At 39.1% G+C, this 20,630-nt stretch overlaps 2 protein-coding genes across 21 annotated transcripts in view; one reads left to right on the forward strand and one right to left on the reverse strand.

The window, feature by feature from the left end:
- eps8a (EGFR pathway substrate 8a, signaling adaptor) overlaps positions 1-616 on the forward strand; it is a 169,942-nt gene extending 169,326 nt beyond the window's left edge. For 18 of the 19 annotated variants that reach the window (XM_069909216.1, XM_069909226.1, XM_069909220.1 and 15 more), the window contains one exon: positions 319-616. In XM_069909216.1, the coding sequence (XP_069765317.1) occupies positions 319-435 (117 nt within the window). In that variant the 3' untranslated portion in view covers positions 436-616. The remainder of the gene's footprint in view (positions 1-318) is intronic. The other variant, XM_069909223.1, reaches the window with a different exon arrangement.
- A 5,420-nt stretch (positions 617-6,036) lies between these two features.
- ptpro (protein tyrosine phosphatase receptor type O) overlaps positions 6,037-20,630 on the reverse strand; it is a 141,369-nt gene continuing 126,775 nt past the window's right edge. For both annotated transcript variants that reach the window (XM_069909377.1, XM_069909376.1), the window contains 5 exons: positions 19,812-19,961; positions 12,874-13,028; positions 10,598-10,733; positions 9,677-9,797; positions 6,037-9,314 (listed from right to left, as the gene is read on the reverse strand). In XM_069909377.1, coding sequence (XP_069765478.1) covers positions 9,687-9,797; positions 10,598-10,733; positions 12,874-13,028; positions 19,812-19,961 — 552 coding nt within the window. In that variant the 3' untranslated portion in view covers positions 6,037-9,314; positions 9,677-9,686. The remainder of the gene's footprint in view (positions 9,315-9,676; positions 9,798-10,597; positions 10,734-12,873; positions 13,029-19,811; positions 19,962-20,630) is intronic.

Below are 20,630 nucleotides of genomic sequence, written 5' to 3' on the forward strand. Positions count from 1 at the left end.
CCAATGTCTGGAAGGGTTCCAACCTGAAATGTTGACATTTCCTCTTCTCCCTTTGAGTTCCTCCAGCAAATTGAGTTTTGCTTCAGGAACTGAAAATGTGTTTAATACTGCAAATGTATGTAAAGCAAACTGCGCCACTCCATTGTCAAACGTCACTGCACCACAGGCAACACAAGCCTTGTACCTTCAACCCGAACCACAGCGAGTGTTTGTCATTTTCAATGGAGGCAGGAATTTAAAAAAAAAGAGGTTCTCCTCTTTCCTCTTCCCTCAACGTGCTGTGTAAAATCCTAAATCGTGGGTCTTATTTATTTTCAGGATAAACGGGGGACGTCAGAATTAGAAGAGATCATGAAACGGAGGCAAGAAAAGCTCAGCGCTGCTGGCCGTGACTCTGGGGTGGAATCTTTTGATGAAGGAAACAACCATTCATGAAATGTTACCACAATCCTTTTTTTCATTTTAGGAAGTCACTGAGGTATTATCGGACTTGTTGGAAATTATGTTCAGAAGGTACAAACAGGAGGAACTGTAAAGCACGTTTCCCCAATGGACAAATGTTTACTGTGGTGTAGTACAGAGCTGTGTGTGTATATGTGTATATATATATATATATATATATATATAAATATATATATATATATATATATATATATATATAAAAATATTAAAAAAAAGTTTTTACTCTTAAAATTCAGTGGGATATTTTGCAATCATCATTTTGATTACAGTTTTTGAATATAATTTAATATTCTCTGTTTACTATAATAAGATTTAATACAGTTAATGAGGTATGTAATGTTCTGTTGTAGAATGATTAAAAGGGACTAGGACTGAATGAGTCAATATTGTCTCCAAGACTTAAATTCAGATTATTAATTTTGGTAATGAGGCACTGAAATAGATGTATTTTCTAAGATTGGCATTTAATGTAGAGATACCAAAATGTCAATGTAGAAAATGTCAGTGATTTAATGAAGCAGATTCTTTATCTTGTTAAATACACAATTGTGATCTTAAAAACTGGATCAGAAAGGTGCATTAAGCGAACACTGAGTTACTTTGCTACTGTACTTGGTGTGAAACCTTTTAGAGCAGAAGTGTACAACTATCTACACTACCCCCTCCCCAAAACTCTATGTAATGACTTATTGCTGTTGCACTTAGACACTAAAAGATTTCACATGCAAGTTGTCTATTTCACTGTTTGAACTTTACATTTTGTTATTTTGCTGTAATTTTATGAAAACATGCTGAACCAAGAATGTTGTACATTTGAGAACTTGAATCCATTTAGAAGGATTTGATATTGTATTTGTATAGTTTCATGGTGCCTTTTCCATACAATTAAGCTATAATTCTGCAATAAATGGTATTTACAGCTACATTTCTTACCATTCATTTTCTACCAGACATTTGTCACAGCAATGCTTTGTGTCTTTCTAAATACTTCTCATTAAACTTTCATCTCTGTTCTTTTATTCCCACCCTTCAACATTTTATTGAATGCTGTTTGCATTATTTGACCTCCTGTCTCTTTTTATTTCCTGTTTCCTTTTTTTGTCATTCCCTCTATTTCCATTTTTTAAAAATTTAGACATACAGCACGGTAACAGCCCATGGGTCTGTGCTGCCCAATTTACACCTAATTAACCTAAACCCCACACCTTGGTACATTTTGAATGGTAGGAGGAATCCGGAGCCCCTGGGAAAAACCCACGCAGGCATGGGAAGTGTGGGATTTGAACCCTAGTCCTGATTGCTGGTGCTATAAAGGCGGAGCACTAACCACTACGTTAATCACGCAGTGCTTACGCTAACCGTTCCTCATGCCTTCCGCTTTTGAACTTACTGATTTATTAGGTTTAAAGCATGGAGTACAGTTCTCCAAAGCTCCATATTAATGCCATTTGTGTTTGGAATGTACATTGGTTGTGACAGCCCCTCTATTCCCTCAAGCAGGCTAGAAGTGATTGTGAGAGTAGGCTAGAATTCGACATTTGGTAAACCTAGATGAGTATCTTTCCATTTTATTCCTGAATTTAATCGGAGGATCTGATTATTAGCATTTTTCAGTAGTGCCTGTGTCTAACTACAACACTACTCCAGAGCTATTGTAAAAGAACATTATTTTTGCACTACTGCAACTGTAAGTATTTATTTATCCTTTAGTGTTTAATTTTTTAGTTGCGTTAATTTGGACTTGTTAGTGTATTTTATGTTTGTGTAACTGCAGCAAGCAAGAATTTCATTGCATTTGTACATAAACTTTACATTATACAGTAAACTCTCATCATCTTCACATCCAGTCAGACTGAGAGGTTGGCAATTAGATGGGAGGCCTTGTCAGGCTTGACCCAGATGAAGTGATGAGAATGGAAAGAAAAAAAAACTGGAGTGGATTGGAAGCTACAATGAAACATTGTCAGACAATCCAGATTTGGCTTAGAAGCAAAATTGAGAGAGTCTGAATATCAAAGTCAAAGCCAAAATTTAATGCCAGTACATACTCTACATGACATTAAATGATTGATTTTGACTCAGTGGGCTGAATATCCTACTTCCGCTCCTATGTCTTGAGGTCTTATAAATATAACCGGAGATTCTTGAATCAGTCCACTTTGTGGGATGGTGGCTGATGTTGGTTTGTGGAAGTTTTTTTTTCCTCTCAGTCATGCATTCCTTGGTTAGGTGGTTACCAAATTTTTGGGAACTCCGACTAGCCAGGTTAAATTGAAAAGTTAATTTTGAACTGCTAACCTTAAATTTAATGGCTGAGCTGAACTAAACATCCACCACCCAACCACTCTACAATAATGAGTTGCTGTGCCATTTTTTTCACCAAACTCTCTGTATTTAATAAGGACACTAGGCTCCGACACTTCACCTGAGGAGTTGATTCAAAACTAAAAGGCAGTATTTAATTATCATTTATGACAAATTCAGTTGTGTTCTTGGGCATAGAATTTTACAAAACTGAAACGGCCCCTTCAGCCCAACTTCTCCATTTCAAGCTAGACCTCTTTGTCTTTATTTGGCCCATCACCCTCTAAACCAGGGACAGGCAACCTTTTACAAGTGTGGGCCAGATGGCGTGTCAGTGGTTGAACAACGGGCCACACACTGATGCTACCATAAATGAAATAAATATTGAAACACTGACATTATGTAATTTAAGTTTTAGATTGTCTCTGCTTCAAGTCCGTAAAGTGCAATGTATGAACATACCTGACTATAATTATCAAAAAACAATCCACAGAAAAAGTTCAGGGAACGAGATTGACTGTATTCCTTCCAAAAAACTATGATGATGGATTTCTGGTGTTCCAGTGAAAATTCGAATGGATTAGCTCACATACCACCGCCAAGGTTGGCACATGACTCAGCAGGCTGTGTTACTCCAGAGGAATTTGCATTCATGGCAAAATGTCCCTCTATTTCTCCAAGTAATTAAAACTGCATTTAGCTGCATTTTTGTCAAAGAAAATGAAAACAATCATTTTATCCTCAAACATCACTTGCTGAATTTCCTGAGTTGTTTCTTTCCAACTGTTGGACTTTCCCACAGCTACGACTTGTTCCCCAGGTCTTAAGGCAAGGCCCCCCCCCCCCCCCCCACTTCAATTTGAAACGTGTCATTCCTTGCCTTCACCCTCTAATCTTGCTCTTTTTCAGATGGACCTCGCACTATGTTTACGTGCGTTTAACTCTAACAAAGCTGATTAGCTGGGGGTTTGAGCTGTTGACATTTGACGTCCAGCACTTGCCCAGCTTTTAATTCGCTCCAGTAAAAATGACTTTAAGGTTGAGTAGGTGTTTGATGCTTTTATCCTCTCCCCCCTTCCCCACCCCCGCATCAACTTCCCCATGTTAAGGTGAGTTCACAGCCGCACAGCAATTGACCAGGACCTCCCTCCCTCACCCACGGCTCGCACCCACTTCCTCTCCCTGCTCAGTCTCACTGCTCAGGCGGCGGCGGCAGCAGCGTCAACATTCACCCACCAGGACATGTGCCGCTTTTTCCTCTTCATCCGTGCCCCCCCCTCCTTTTCTTGCTGGTGTTCACAGACGTGCTTCCCATGATATTTCCTGGTGGCTGGAGTGACAAGGATGGGTCCTTGTCAGGTGCACCGCACACCCCTTGGATCGTGGGCACTGGCTGTGAAGGGAGGAATCTCCCCAGTTGCCTCCCCTCTGCAAGTCCCACAATGCTTGTTAAAACCAACACGGGCTTCAAGTACTATTCGTGTTGAGCCACTTAATTCCCCTACAAGTGCTTTGCTCTGGTCCCCGCCGACTGGACAACTCCACGCCACCGTCATGTTTTAATATCTCCTCGCCCTGCACACGTGAGATTGTGGGCCAGATAAATGTGGATCGCGGGCTGTAGGTTACCCACCCCTACTCTAAACTGTTCTCATCCATGTACTTGTCTAAATTTCTTTTAAACATTATGATTCTACCCACCTCTACCGCTTCCTCATCCCATATACCCACCACCCACTGTGTGAAGAAGGAAGCTCTCAGTTCGCTTTTAAATCTTTCCCCCATTGCTTTACCTCTTTGCCCTCTAGTTTTAGATTTCCATACATGGCGGAAAAAAAAACTATAACTTGTGAAATGGCAGGTCTGTTTACTGGATCTCTAAAGATAGGTCGAACAGTTTTATTTGTGTTGGTGACTAATACAAGTGAATGTTAAAGGATTGATTTTTGTATATTGTTCATCCCACTGAAGTAAAAGGGTGTCTAATCCATACCAGCAATGAGAATTACCATCAGTCCCATTTCACCACGGGTTTCCCGGTAAGCCACTCTCTTCCTTGCCCATCAATTTCCCCCATCTCAAATTCTCTCGCACACTCAACAACATTAAGCATAGTTGGCAGTGGCCAATTTAATCCATGGGTTAACCAGCTTGCTCTCGGCCATAAATAGCAGTTTAAGAATCGATGACTGTTTTTGTGGTCTGGAGGTCAGGATTAGACATTTCCCCTGCACCAGAGGCTCTTTAAGATGATCGAGTAGTCTTATAAACACCTTTAATGAGTTGCATTTTTAATATATGCCAGCTTCATTTAATTAACCCAGTTAAAACCTCCCAGCTGTCAATCTTTGAAATCCTGACTCCACATTGTTAGATGTTTTGCTGTAGTGGTCATACCATGCTTCCCTTGGATATTAAACATGCAGATGTGATCTCCTCCAAAAGATGTATTCAGCTGTGACTATGCTCCCAGTTTTATTTCTAAACATGCATTTGGCAAAATTTGAAATATTTCCACTGTTTATTTTGTCAGCTGCTTTTCCTCAGCTCTAATTTCCAAAATGTACAGGTATTGCATTGGAATACTGCTGGATATATGCTACAATCAGATATTCACCAGGTAGAGTTGGAAATGCAAGCTGAGAAATTTTGGAACTCATTGTTGGCCACAAAATTGGTGAGGATTCATTAAATGCCACTGACGTATTAACAAGATTGATTTTTATAAGGCATCTGATAATGCAATCCTGTTGAATTCACGTTCGAATAAAATGTCTCGAGTTAAAGGAAGTATGTTTTACTGTAGGTTTGAAAGTGCTACAGCCCAGCACATTTGAGAGTTGATGGGAAAGTACTGATGCAGGTGAACAGCAATTCAGCCAACACATTTTGTGAAAGCCTGAGTGCAGAAATGATCTGAACAAGGTGAAATTGGTTTGGTGTTCATACCAGAGAAGGAAAGTGAGTTTGTATTAAAAAATGATTACTTTTTAAACTTTATACCCTTCATGTTAATTTGGAGAATATAAATAGTGATGATTGCAAGGAAATTAAAGATATTGTGTGTTATTGGTTCAGTGAAGATTTAATGGATTTTTTAAAAAAATGCTGAATCAGTGCAATTATTGAGCAGAAGCATTGTTTTTCTTCTTTCCATATCCTGAGCAGAATATTTCCATGATCTTTATTTTGGATTTTCCACCATCCACAATATTTTTCTTTAATAAGACTATTTTGCAGATTGTTCAATTAATGAGAACTCCATTCAAATTGACGACAACTGTGTGTTCTGCTATTTAATGGAAAATAGGATAGGATAGTGAGTTTATTGTCATATCCATTGTACATATGCACAGATACTCTTGCAGTCGCACCGGGAATACATAAAACACGACAATAGTACACATTAAGTTGAAAAGTGATAATAAATATAGTCGATATTCACAGTTACTATTAGTGCAAGAAAAAAAAAGTGGCATTGCAGTCGTGCAGACTGTGCTGTTGGATCAGTCCATCATGTGTGTAACAAGAAGAGGTTCAAGGGCATGATAGCCGGTGGAAAAAATGGTTCTTGAATTGAGAGTTGCTGGTTTTCAGAATTTTGTACCTTCTTCCTGAAGGTAGCAATTTGGACAAAATACTTTTCCTCTGCCTGGCTAGTGACCATTAAGGGGATCCTTTATGATGTCAGCTACTGCCTTGAGGTGGCGCCTCACACAAATGGATGGAAGGTCAGAGCCTGCGATGGACTTGACAATCTTTGCTACCTCCTCTATTCCTGGGCATTTGAATTCCCAAATCAAATCGTGATGACTGAAACAGTCAGTGTACCTTCCTCTGTACAGCTGTGGAAGTCTGATAACACAACAGGGATCGGTGTGCTTTCTTCACAGTTGCCTCGATGTGCTGGCTCTAGAATAAGTCTTTGGATATTTGGACTCCCAGGAATTTGAAGCACTGACCTGCTCCACTTCCATCCCATCAGTTCATGGTTGAAAGAGATAAAATACACACTGGGGAATTATTTCAAACTAGGATTACTCCGTGAATGAGTGGTGTAGATGTTCTGAATGTTAGTTGTCAGAGAGCAGGTGCTATAAACTAAAATATTATTTAAAGATGCTAAGTAAATTTAAGGTCATTCTAAAGTAATAAAAATAATTTATATGTTCCTAATCATCAGATGTTTAAAAGCAACCTATCAAGTTGCCATCTGTGCAGCCCGAAGATGCACCATCGAACCCTTTTTTCCCCTCATCAGCAAGTCAGACCATTCGTTACATGGTCACACAGGACCCATTCTCCTACTGTGAAGTTCTATGATTTTAAACATTTTTTTGAAAATGAGGCGCAGTAAATTTGAATAAGTTGTGCTCTGCATTTCAGTGTCAGACAAATAGATGATGCAGTCCTGGATGTTATATTTTAAAAAAATATATTTAATGAGCTACCAAGATTTAGGTAGCACAACAAAATTATCTGGTGAGTCAGATGCTAACGCATCAGGATTTACCAATGGGTGAGAAAGCAGAGTTTGGGAGATTTATTCTGTCTAATGCATGCTACTGCACCAATTCAGAGACAAATTCAAAATGGGATTCTTTTTGTCTGAGTAACAAATTTTAATAACTTAGTCATGACCCAAATTTAATAAAAATCGCAGGACAGTGCTAATTTGTGATTTATTATCACTGGGATTTGTCTTGTCAATTGGTGCACTCCAAGAACAAATACAATTCAAAGCTGAAAAATCTACACGACAGCAAGCCACCAAAACATTGGGAAACTATGTAATGCAAAGATTTCATGTACAAAGGTGATTTCTTACCAATGGTACAAAAGTGACGACTGATTGAACAAGTGTTGAATCTTTTTCCTGAATCTGCATTTTATACTCAGCATATTAGAAGGTTGGCAGGTATGCCTGCCTTTCTGATTTTAGCTTTTAAGTATTAATAGGTATTTTGTTACCTTGATATTGTGCTCCTCCAACAGTATGTCCCAGGTCTGTAGATGTGAATAAACTACTCCCATCTACCTTACTGAAGACTTAAACAACTCAAAGACTAAAGTTTGTGTTTGGCAAGACCTCGTGGCAATAATTCAACCGCAAGCTGTGCAGTTAATCTGGAGTTTAAACATTTGTCCCATCTTCTTTGTCGGTTCCTAAAGATGTATTTTAGTTTACAAGAATAACTAGAAACATTATCTATTTCTCACTCTACAAATGCAGCCTAATTTGCCGAGCATTTTGCTTTCAGATCAGATGACTATATTTTCTTGAGCGCTAATGGTTTAGGGCTAGTAAAGTGTTATGTAATGACATGGGTTGTGATAAGTTTGATTTTACAATCACCAAGTTCCATACATCTTTTTGAATTTAATTTCAAAGATGTTGACAAGCATACCCTTTTAAAATAGTCTTGGAGTGGTACTTAAAAACACAATACTGAAGAACCTCAGCAGGTCAGATATAGCAAAAATAAAGATACATAACCAACACTTCAGACTAGAGTCCTTCGTTAAGGTATGAGCAAAACGTAGATAGGCGCCCAAACAAAATGGCAGAGGGAGGGGCAGTGAGTTCAAGCCTGAAACTTTGTACTTTATATAGCAACCAGTGTCTGACCTGCTGAGTTTCTCCATCATTGTGTTTTACTCTTGGAATGGTACAAGTGCTCCACAGCCCACAACTTGCTTCTACCTTCATGGCTGTAGTTTGCTTTATGTCGTCATAATGTGGTTCAGGAATGAATCTTATGCCCAGCTCCCTTGGTGATCATTTTGTTTTAGGTAGGGATGGTGTGAAAACTTTCAATCACAAATTACTAGTAAAGCTCCATTGTTGTACCCTTTTAGGGGAGAGGGTATGAAATTATCCAAGTGTTTCAGATTATTTTTTTTTTCCTTCCATTTAGCCTCCTGAAAAACAGAACCCTAATTTTATGTGTACAAATCTTGTGATTTCTTTTCACCCCTCTCATTGATAGGAATTTTTGGTTGAATGCTAAAATTACACTAAATATTTCTGCCACAGTGAATTTTACTCATCTGCAACACAAAAAAAATCAATGTATTACACAACATCGATACTAAACAGCCTGTGCATTATTGAGAAATACTTATTAGATCTGCCAATCCTCTTATTCACATCTTTACCTTCAATGCAAACGGTCTTTATTTAATACAATCTTTAAACATCATCTTTGTGAATTCCTCACACTTCAGTTTTTATCGGCTGTATTAAAAAAAAGCTAGAAGGTTCCGAGAAATGGAGTTTTAGTTGAGATCTGATGCGTTAGCAATGAAATGCAAAATGCTTTCTTCCTTTCGTTCCCCATGCAGATGTCACTTGTACCGAGTTTAAATCTTCCCAAATGAGTTTGGTCCCACGCTGAATTTTCACTGGTGGAAACAGTCCAAAGACACTACAGGTACTTTAAGGCATTGTTCCAGAGCATTTGTTTTCACACGCTTAATCTTTCCTCTAGTCTGATCAAAGCACAGGATATTTGAAGCTCAGACAGCTGTACTATCAGATTTAGAATCTGAAACCCAATGGAAATTGCAATGAACTTCAGTTATAAGGACTAAAAAATGTATCAAAGTTATGCCAGATTTGTAGAGCAATTATAAAGATTGTTCTCGCCCATGTGTCAAGCTCTGAATGCAGTCCTAGATGCTACATATGAAAATTAACACAATGATTTCAGCTTAAGCAAGTGTTATAAGAAAATGCTGATATAATTTTGAGTGTTCTTCAGAGAAGTAAACACATTATTATAGACTTTCAAAATAATAAAGCTCCCAAAAATATTAAATTACTGGGGAAGAGACATGGGAGATGTCCAGTTAAACAATTGCCATGTTGCAATCCACTGTTCACAGTATCAAAGCAAGCATTTCTCACCCTGCAAGCCTCATAACTGGGATGGTCTAGAATTCTCATAAATCACATCACTGCTGCCATACTGCTGCTTTCTCCTTTTCCACATCAGTTGCACGCAGCGGTGAATGAAAATGTACTGCTCCTGGATGAAACACAACACCATGAGATTACAAGTAACTGCAGAGCAAAGGATAGGTATAGTAATGTAGGCTCTACTTGGTTTCATTATTTTTAAATAATCTATATACTGGCAAAATTGTTGTCAGTTTTTCCGGAGGGGGAGGAATATTCAGGATTATTTCACACCTTTGTGATTATTCTGTCATTCGCTAAACAGTGGTTTTCAAACTCTTTCCCCCCTGCCCCCCCCCCCCCCAACTTGCATTCCACCTTAAGCAATCCCTATGACATCGGTGCTCTGTGATTGGTAAGTGTTGCTTAAAAAAATTGTTATTGGCCCATTTCCTTTGGGGTTATGAAACCGTAATCCTAACGAGTCAAAGAGGTACAATTAAAACAGTTTTCTTTCCACTCACATACTATCTTAACCAATCTCTTACTGATCACAGAGAACGTAAGACATGGCGATTGCTGAAGAGCGTAGGGGGGCAGTTTGAAAACCACTAACTCTTGGTTTAGCAGGTCATGTCAGTATGCAATCATCCAGATGTTCGGCATGTTGAATGAGCCCTATCCAAAAGCCTTAGTAACATGCCAATAATGCATGGCAGAAGATGATAATTCTCAAATAATTGAATCCGTCAGTCAGGCTGCGCATTCTTCTGTTTTTGTGTGTATTGGTGATAAGATTGGAAAATATTCTTAATCTTGTGATTGCATTCCCACCAGTCAAATCGTGTTTTAGTTTGCCCATCTGGTTCATTGCAGGTTTACAATCTGCTATCCCTACCAAAACCAAATTCAATCGAATCCAAGACCTACCTCAGTCTGAACCATCGATGTTCTGTAAGTACGCATTTCAGCCACCAGACCCAGAATATCTATGTACTCATGCTCTTGGATGTGCTGCATAAGACGATCGAGAGCTATAAAGGTTCCCGTTCTTCCCACTCCAGCACTAAACACATCAAATGTACATTAGAGCTTCATGACAAGAAATATTTAATTTGACTAAACTAATCACTCCTCCAGCAGCAAAAAAATTCAGTACAATGGGTGTACAAATTTCACGCACATCTTGAATTTATATCATGTGTTCCTTAATTTGTTTTAGGATTAAAGTACTTATTGATATTAGTTGATGCCAGAGATGGTGCAGGAGTTTAATACAACTCTACCTCCATATAACTATAGAGAGGTACAGCATGGAAAGAGGGGGGGGTTGGGGGGTGTCCTTGATCAGAGTCTGTGCTATCCATCCACATTAATTCCATTCTTACCATTAGTTTAAAGATGTTTTAAAAGGCTATTTAAAATGTCACTGGCAAGGATAGAAATTTGTGAAATGAAGGATAGAAACTGAAGGAAACTGAGTATTTCTTTTCAATGTGGCAAACTATAACAATCTAATTAATATGGCTACATTTTTTGATCTGCACTCGTCTTATCCCCAAGGGTTTTTAAAAAGTCCATTCCTTTCAGATGCATAGCTGTTTCAGCACCACTGATCAGGACCGGAGTTTGAATCCTGCGTGCGCTGTCTGTAAGGAATTCTCCCCGTGTCTGCATGGGTTTCCAATAGGTGCTCTGGTTTCCTCCCACCCTTCAAAATGAACCAGGAGTTGTAGGTCAATTGGGCAGTGTGGGCCAAAAGGGGCTGTTACCATGCAGTATGTCTAAATTTAAATTTTAAAATATTCAATCTAAGCAAGCTCAGAATATGTTAGTTACATTACATATTGTTTTAACATTAGCATAGCTATCAATGCGCAACACATGGCAGAATGTCAGCTCTGAAGTAATCCAGAAATAAGACCATCCAAACCACAGTGCTTTAGATATGTAGCCATCATGAGAATTCAAAGTTCAAGATTGCAAATCCTGTCTAGTCCTTTTCATACTGTTGTAACACCAGCATTATCTTTATTCACTTGTTTACAATTAGATCCAAGGAATAAAGATGTAAAAACTTACAAATGCTTATGCATCAAATTTTAATGCACAGTAAAACCCCTGGTACCCAGAATTCAAGCAACTAACAGCAAGCTTGAAATTGGCCTGCCTTGCTGGTAGTTTGCCAACCACACAAACAACCGGAAAAATATAATTATCTGGCATCTACCAATCCCCAAAAGTGCTGGATACCAGGGATTATTCATAATTTGAGTTGGCCATGGCCATGGGGCCTCTTTTCCTCCCCAGAGCTTCAAATTTCTATCATATATTGTTGAATTAATTTTAGGCTTCCATTTCTTTATCCTGCATCAACAGGAGCAGTCCTTCTAAAATCTGCTGTTGTATACTTCCCTGACAAATGATGTGCTTCTGGGAATAGAACCAGACATGGGATGTGAACAAGGAAGAAAAGATCTAAAATAGCTAACTTGCCATCTTTTCTCATACGAGGTAGATAAAATATAACGCCTGGAACTAGTCATTAACGTTGGAGACAAACAGGAGACTGAAGATGCAATCCACGGGAAGGTTTCAGCAGGTTTCAGCATCAGTGGGAGATGAAAGACGATCAGCGTTATGTGGCAAAACTCTTCACCAAGAAATTCGATAAGAGTCTTGATAAAGGGTCCAGCTCAAAATGTCAATCAGATCGTACGCTTTCCTATCCATCTATGTACTTTTCTGTCCAGACGGAATATTCCATGAGGACATGCTGAACCCTCAAGGCAATCTGATTAGGTGCATTGATTGTTTAAACTTAAATGGGGCTGAATTAACACTTGAATGCTAGAAAGTTTCATTGCTCCTGTCAGCTGCTTTGGACATCCCAAATGGCTGCACAACCATCTAGTTAATTTTGGAATGGCAGTTATTGTTGACTGGTGATTTTAATTTAAAAAAAAATTCATTTACAACATGGTAGAGGAGTGTCTGCCTGCAAACTATGTGATTATTGTAGTTAACAGAAATGCAAATTCACAAGAGATCTAGAACAGATCTAAATGTATTATTTGGCCACAACAAATAAGTCAATTACGTGTTACACATTTTGAACATATTTCTTCAAATAAAGGCACACAATCAACAATGAAAATCTCAATAGAATTTGATCTGACTTACCTTCAGTTTAGAAAAGCACGTACCTGCAGTGAACAATTATGGGACCAGGCCTTTTCACGGCTTGCTGCCTGACCATCTGGACAAACTGTAAGATGGTCTCAGTTGTGTCTGCTGTGGGGACACCATGATCAGGCCAGGCCATATAATTATAGTGAATCACTCTCCGAACATCATCTGCCTGAACAAAAGAAACAGGAGAGAATAGGCATTACACCTCCTACACCACTTAAATCTAAGCAGAATGACCTTCTTTGCTTCCAACACTCTTCCCTTGATGTTCCAGGTGAATGCATGAGAAACAGGGGAGCAGTGAGAGAATGGACTGAGCTCTGATTCTCAAAAGCTAAATCGGAGAATTTAATTTGAGGGTCAAAGTAACATGTAGAATAAGTTGTTTACTGATGCTAGCTTTTCCATGTTTAGTTAAAGGATCCAAATCAACTTCATTTCACACAGAGTCCTTTGTCAGTGAAGAGTGGACATGGAATTTACCTGAAAATCTACCTGCAGGGAAATATCAATGCAGGATCTAAAATAATTATGGGCCAATAACCTGCTAACTGACTACTTATAAATTCCATTGGTTTGATATCTACGTCAATAGGTAATGTTTGCCGTGCTCCTTTTCAATTTGCCTGCTTCACTGGACAACTTATCCAATTGTGTCACATTTTTAAAAAGGTGAAAGTTAATTAAAAATAACATCTAATATCATCAAGGATCCATTTAAAGACTCTTGGTTTTGCACTTTATTTGATTTTTTAAATTCTCTCTGTATTGCACAGTTTAAGTTCTTTATTTGTTTACATGTGTGCACTGTGTACAGTTTTTTTTAAATCTTGCACGACTAATAAGCAATAATTCTGCTGCACCCGCAGGAAAAAGAACTCAGGGTTGTTTGTGAAGTCGTGAATGTGCTCCGACAATAAATCTGAAATCTACCAAACTAGATCGACCAAGATCAGAATTCTACAGCACAGAAAGAAGCCCTATGTCCCAAGTATCTCTAAAACAGTACTCCCAATGTGGTCTCTTGTTCTGAAGTTCCAAGTAAAGGTAAATTATTAACCTGCTGAGAAGGTAGACTTTGTGATCTTGTTAAAGTGGTAATAAATGTCTGGATTTGACTGGTGCTCTCACATCTATCTTTGTGGCTGCAATTTTCAGCGTAATTGTAAAGAATAGAAAGCTTCATATCCTAGTTTGCCAGTGGCATGTAGTGCAACATTTAAACCAATGGAGTTCAGTTTAGGCCAATCAACAAAAGAGCTAGAAATATTGGAAGAGAGTGGGATGTTCATTGGATCATTGAGATGTCATTGCTTGGTTCAGTAAATGCTGAGTTGTATACCCAGAAAGATAGGTCAGCCGTGAAGAGGTCTCAGAAACACGTAACTATATCATATGGAATTTAGAATAACAAAATACATTTAAACAGGTAAATAGGACATATTTGGAGAGACACACAGAAATATGTCCTGTCTGATTACCTGTTTAAATGTATTTTGTTACAATTGTTCCTGCTCGTTCATAAAACAATCACCTCTGTTTGAGGGTGGTGGGTATTTATGAATGCCCCATGGCAGATGCAATATCGCTGGCTCTCAGGTTCACATTCATCTCTGCCCTCTACTTTGGGGTAAAAGTTACATCATCATCCATGCCCATCATAATATTTTAAATCTAAGATCGTGTCCACTTGAGCCTCCTATGCTCCAGGGAGATAGTCCCAGCTTAACGAGCCTCTCCTTCTCCTTCAAGCCTGCCACTCCCGGCACCATTCTGTGAATTATTTTCTGCACCTTTTCCAACAGCGTCGTTCCTTTAGCTGGGTGACTGAAACTGTGCACAACTCTCTGAGTTGTGCTGATCCGATCAGCATCCTTTCTAGTGGTGACATGGTGACCCCACTCACGTGCTCAAAGGCCTTGCCAAGACCACTTCCACTGCTCTGCCCTACCATCATTTTTCTTGGTGAACTCTTAATAAAAAAAACTGAATCAAGTTTGTGAGACACGTTTCCCACAGACGAAGCCATGAAGACAATCCCTAGACATTTTTTTCCAAATGCAAGTAGCTCCTGTCCACTAATGCTCACTAGAGCCATTAAAACCTTTATATTGGGAGGGACTCCAGAGGCGATAGATACCAAAAACAAGGCCATGTTTACTTGGGGTTTTGTTTGTTGATCACAAAGATGATGTCCGTATTATGGAGAGATGTCAAACCACCAACCGTCCAACCATGGAGGGAAAGATTAACAAGGGAGAGGTGTAAATCAATGGATTAACAATGGAGAGATGTCAAACCACAAACTCCAACAATGGAGGGAAAGATTAACAAGTGTGTATTTGATAGAAAGCAGAACAGCTAAACTCCAACTAATGTTTTCAGCATCAAGTGGTCACTGGTATTACTGGTTACCAAGATAGATTAAGGCTATAACCTCTGTAATCTCAGTGGTGGGGTTTGAGCGGTGAAATCTACATGTAATTGGAGTAATGTATACAGATGAGATTGTGATTGTAGACAAGTTCATATATAGTGCTGACACAGTGATAAATTCAGTAAGATTTATTCCGACCCTCTCCTCTTTAAGCTTGTAAGTGTTACAATGGGCCTGTGAAGAAATGTATGCTTAGAATGAGGTTAATTGGGTGCATAAATCTGTGATCCCTCTATAAACAGAACTGGAATAAGATAAATTGATGCGCTGTATCCATCTGTTACGTAATTTGTGGAATTTGTTTGTTTGCTTACATTATATAACTGCATATGGAAATAACAGTTAAAAAAAAACTTACTAGCCTCTGGTTCCCTGTTCTTTTCAAGATAAAGCCACAACCTTTGCCACCCTCCGGATTTCTAGCACCTCATCCATGGTCAACGAGGATGCAGATTTTTCTGCCAGGCCTCCTATAATTTCTGCCTGAGTGTCCCTATGATCTACTTCATCAAGCCCCAGAGATTTATCTACCTTTGCACCAGCTATTCTGCAACCTGGTCTCTCATCAAGACATTGTTATTTACTTTCTCAGCCTCTATCTTCAAAAGGGCATCAATCATCCCGGTACCCAAGAAAAGTAGTGTGGGCTGCCTCAACAACCACTGTGATGAAATGCTTTGAGAGGCTGGTCATGGCCAGAATTAACACGTACCTAAGTAAAGATTTGGGCCTGCTGCAATTCGCCTATCGTCACAATTGCTTCATGGCAGATGCAATATCCCTGGTTCTCCACTCAGCTCTGGATCTCCTCGAAAACAGCAATTCATGCATACAGCTGCTCTTCATCGACTAGAACTCAGCCTTCAATACTATTATTCCTTCAGTGCTGGTCAAGAAGCTACAAACTCTGGGCCTCTGTAACCCCCCCACCCCCACCCCTCCCTGCAACTAGATCCTTGACTTTCTCAATGAAAGACCACAGTCAGTATGAATTGGAAACAATGTCTCCTCCTCACTGATCATCAACACAGGTGCACCCTAAAGGATGCCTGCCTAGCCCACAGCTCTAGTCATTATATACCCATGACTGTGTGGCCAGGCATAATTCCAATGCTTGCCGATGACACCACAGTTGTCGGCAGAATCACTAACGGCAATGAGGAAACATACAGGAGGGAGATAGATCAGCTCGTTGAATGGTATAATGACAACAACCTTTTGCTCAACGTCACCAAAATCAAGGATATGATTGTGGACTTCAGGAAACATGACTCAATCCTCACCGAGGGCTCATAAGAAATTCAATTCTTGGATTTCAACATCTGCGAGGATCGGTCCTGGAGCCTCCATGTTGATGCAATCATACTTGGCCATACTTGTGAGGGGTCACCAAAAACTCTCAAACGTCTACATGTATACTACAGAGAGCATTCTGGCTGGTTGCATCCTTGCCTGGTATGAAGGCCCCAAACTCTCAGGACAAGAATAAACTCCAGAGGGTTTTTAATTCAGCCTGCACTCCATCGAGGACATCTACAAGAGACGATGTCCTAAAAAAAGCAGCCTCTATCCCCAAAGTCCATGCCCTCTTCACTCTGCTATCATCGGGGAAAAGGTGCAGGAGCCGAAAGACGAGCACTCAGCGACACAAGGACTGCTTCTTCCCAATGAACCAAAGACTGCCTGACTTTTCATTCACCTTTATTATTACTATTAAAATCAATAAATGAAATGATATCATAAGGATTGTTATCTATGTTTGCATATGTTGCCAAAAATTTCACGACCATAAATCCTGAATCTCTCCACAAGTGACCACAGATGAGAAATACACAAAGGACCTCAACCATCTACTATGTTTCGTGTTGATCTTTAAGCTGCCCTATTTCCCCAGTAATTCTTTTGCCTTTAATATACTTGCAGAATATCTTGGTATTCTGCTTAACCTCATCTGCCAGAGCTATTTCATAACCCCTGTTTCTGTCTCAAGTCAACTCTGTAACATCTATGCTGTCGCTAACTGCTGCATGGCTCTTTCTCCACCAATATCTCTGGTCATCCAAGGTCTCTAATTGTGCCAGCCTTGCCCTTCACCCTAACGAGCATGCTCTCCCTGGACTTCCCCCACATGCTGGATGCACTTTACTTGCAAACAGCTTGTCCCACTGAATCTTTGCCTTGCCCCACTATTTTAAACTAAATGGAGTGATGATCACTATTTCCTCCTGTTGACACCTCGGTCACTTGACCTGCCACATTTTCCAAGAGGAAGTTCAGGGTTGCACCCTCTCTAGTTGGGTGATCTTCACATGGTTTGAGAAAATTCTTTTGGATGCACTTAATAAAAACCCACTCTATTCTAACCCTTTGGCCACTCAATATGTGGAAAGTTGAAATCACTTATTATGACATCAGTGTTATTCCTACAGCGGGCTGTGATCTCCCAACACTTATGCTACACAATTCCCACTGACCATTATACTACAATCCCATTAAAGCAGTGGTACTTCACCTTTCTCTTGCCACTTTAAGTAATTCCTATGCTATCGGTTCTCTGTAAGGGATTGCTTAAGGTGGGATGTGAGTAGGAAGGGAAGGTTGAGAATCACTGCTCTAGACCCAATTGTTATTGAAATATTTTGGTGGAGAAAAATTGTCATTGGCCCATTTACTTTGGAGTTATGAAACCATGTACATCACGAGTCAATGAGGTACGATTGAAACAGTGGTTTTCAACTTTTTATTTACACCCACATCACCTTGAACAATCCCTTCAAGCACCTATGGCATGTGAGTGGAAAGAAAAAGGTTGAGAGCCACTGTATTAAAGTGATTTGACCTTATTTCTAAGCTCCGCCTGCACTTGATAATCCCCCAAGAAAATCCTCTCTTGCTACAACTGAGATATTTTTCCTAATCAAAAAATACAACAACCCCACCTCTCGTGCCTCTATTCCCCTATGTCACCTGTAGCATCTGTACCCCATTCAATGTTCCATTTAGCTGCCAGTGTTGCCCCATTTCTGCAATGGCTATAATATCCAAAATTTTGCACCGAGAAGCAATTTTACACCTGTAATGCACAATACTGCTGTTCCAAAATAATAAATGTTGTGACACATACATGACAATAAACCTGATTCTGATCCAAGGGTACCTAACCATATATCTAGAGCATCCTATAACATCTGAACCAAAATTAAATTTCTTTAGTATAGCAAATAAATATTTCCATTCAACCTGTCAAATACTTTTTCAGCATCTAGTGAAAGAGCAGATTCAACCAGAGGGAAAATATATAATATTCAATTCTCGGTGCATGTTATAATAAGAAAGTTTTTAATAAAACCTGTTTGGTCAGTGTTGATAATTGTTGGTAGAATATTTTCTAATCTATATGCTAACACTTTAGATAAGATCGGTCTATAAGAAGCTCATTCTGTTGCTTCTTTTCCAATTTTCAAAGAGAAATACCAGCCTCATAAAAAAAAGATGAGGGAAGCATTCCTTCTTTGAACGATTCTTCAAACACAGAGCTTAGATGAAGCACAAGGCACTTAAAAAAATATTTATAAACATTCTACAGGAAATCCAGCTGGACTTAGAGATTTTGTCCTGAGATAGGGTGGGTAAATTTAAACTCTGCCATTGAAGTAAAATCATCCTTAAATTCAGAATAAAATTGAAAGTCTAATAAATCCGTTGTTATTGGGCCATCTCTCATTCGAATCTTTTTCAGTTGTTTTCCTAACTGCATTACCTTTCAATTGACCTGCAAGTAACTTGCCAGTCTTTTCACCATGAATATTCTCAACAAGTATTGTTTCAATAAGGTATGTAAAAAGATCAGATTTAGTTTTAAGTTCAACTTTTTTATATACCGTAGCTCTGGATATTCATTTTGTGCAAATAACGTTAATTTGTTTAATCAATTCCATTCTTTTTCTTTATTAAACTTTAGGGTCCATAGTAACCTGCTGGACTGTACGGTGTTACCCAATTGTTTGGAAATCTTGATGGTTACAAATCTGGCTAATCAGGTGATATTCCTGGGATTTGCTGGAAAATTTATAATACCATCTGATTTTAAAACTCAATTTTAAAGAATAATAGGGTAATCATGGAAATAATATCCAATGGTTTGGAAATTTTGCCAACAAAAGTCTCGAAGGTGTCAGACTTTTACTGTTGAGCAATACAAAGCCATCATAACAGGATGTTACATTTTCTACCTGCTGAAGACAATATGACAGAAGGTTTCTACACCCACAACCTGGCAGTAATCTTCCCCTTTCATTCCCATGGATTGCTTTAGAGAGAAGAATTGAAAATTGCACCATTAATCCAATATCTAAACAGCAGCATAAATTTCCACTGATGAGGTCTGGCGCTATGAAATTGCTCACCTTCCAGTTGAGGGTAAAATAACCATCTATTTGATTAAGTGTTTCCTTCATCATTCCCCTCATGCTCAAAAGAAAGGAGTGACAGGGAAAATGGTAATGAAGAACTTACGTAGCTGATGTTGAATTCTCTTATCATCCACTCAGAGTGAAGATTTTCATCTAATTGATCAGGCTGTTCCGATTCAAAGACCATTTCAACGCTGACATCTCCATAGTTGACGGGCTGTTCACTAAATGGCCAATAATGGTCACATTTTATCTATAAAACATCAATGAATGATGTCCATTAACAACAATTGCCATTAGATGATTGTTCATTTCTCAATTTGTCCCATGCCTTAAACTATACAATTCAAATACTACATAACATTTGTGAGGATGGTAATGTATTTCAGTTGCGTTAATAAATATAGAGCATATCTGTATTTGAATTAATTAGATATACAGCACTGTAACAGGCCGATTCAGCCCTACGAGTCCGTGCTGCCCAAATTACAACTTATTAACCTACGCCCCCCCCCCCCCCCACACCGGTATGTCTTTGAAGGGTGGGAGAGGAAACCGGAGCTGCCAGAGAAAACACAAACTCCTTACAGACAGCGTGGGATTCAAACCCCAATCCGGTCCTGATCTCTAGCATGGTAAAGGTGTGGCTCTAACCGCTACGTCAACCATGCTGTCCATGAAGAACCTACCTCTGGATGGATTTAATATTGGGATAGATCGTTCGAGGATTTGAAAGCATCAGAGGACGTGGGACCAGCGTGGTCCAGAGCAGTGGTTTTCAAACTTTTTCTTTCCACTCCTATACCACCTTAAGTAATCCCTTTGCCACAGATTATCTGTGATTAGTAAAGGAATCCTTAAGCTGGTATGGGAGTGGGGAGAAAGCCCAATTATTATGAAATATTTTGTGAAAATTACATTA

The sequence above is a fragment of the Narcine bancroftii genome, chromosome 13 (assembly GCF_036971445.1).
Source record: "Narcine bancroftii isolate sNarBan1 chromosome 13, sNarBan1.hap1, whole genome shotgun sequence".
Lineage (NCBI taxonomy): Eukaryota > Metazoa > Chordata > Chondrichthyes > Torpediniformes > Narcinidae > Narcine > Narcine bancroftii.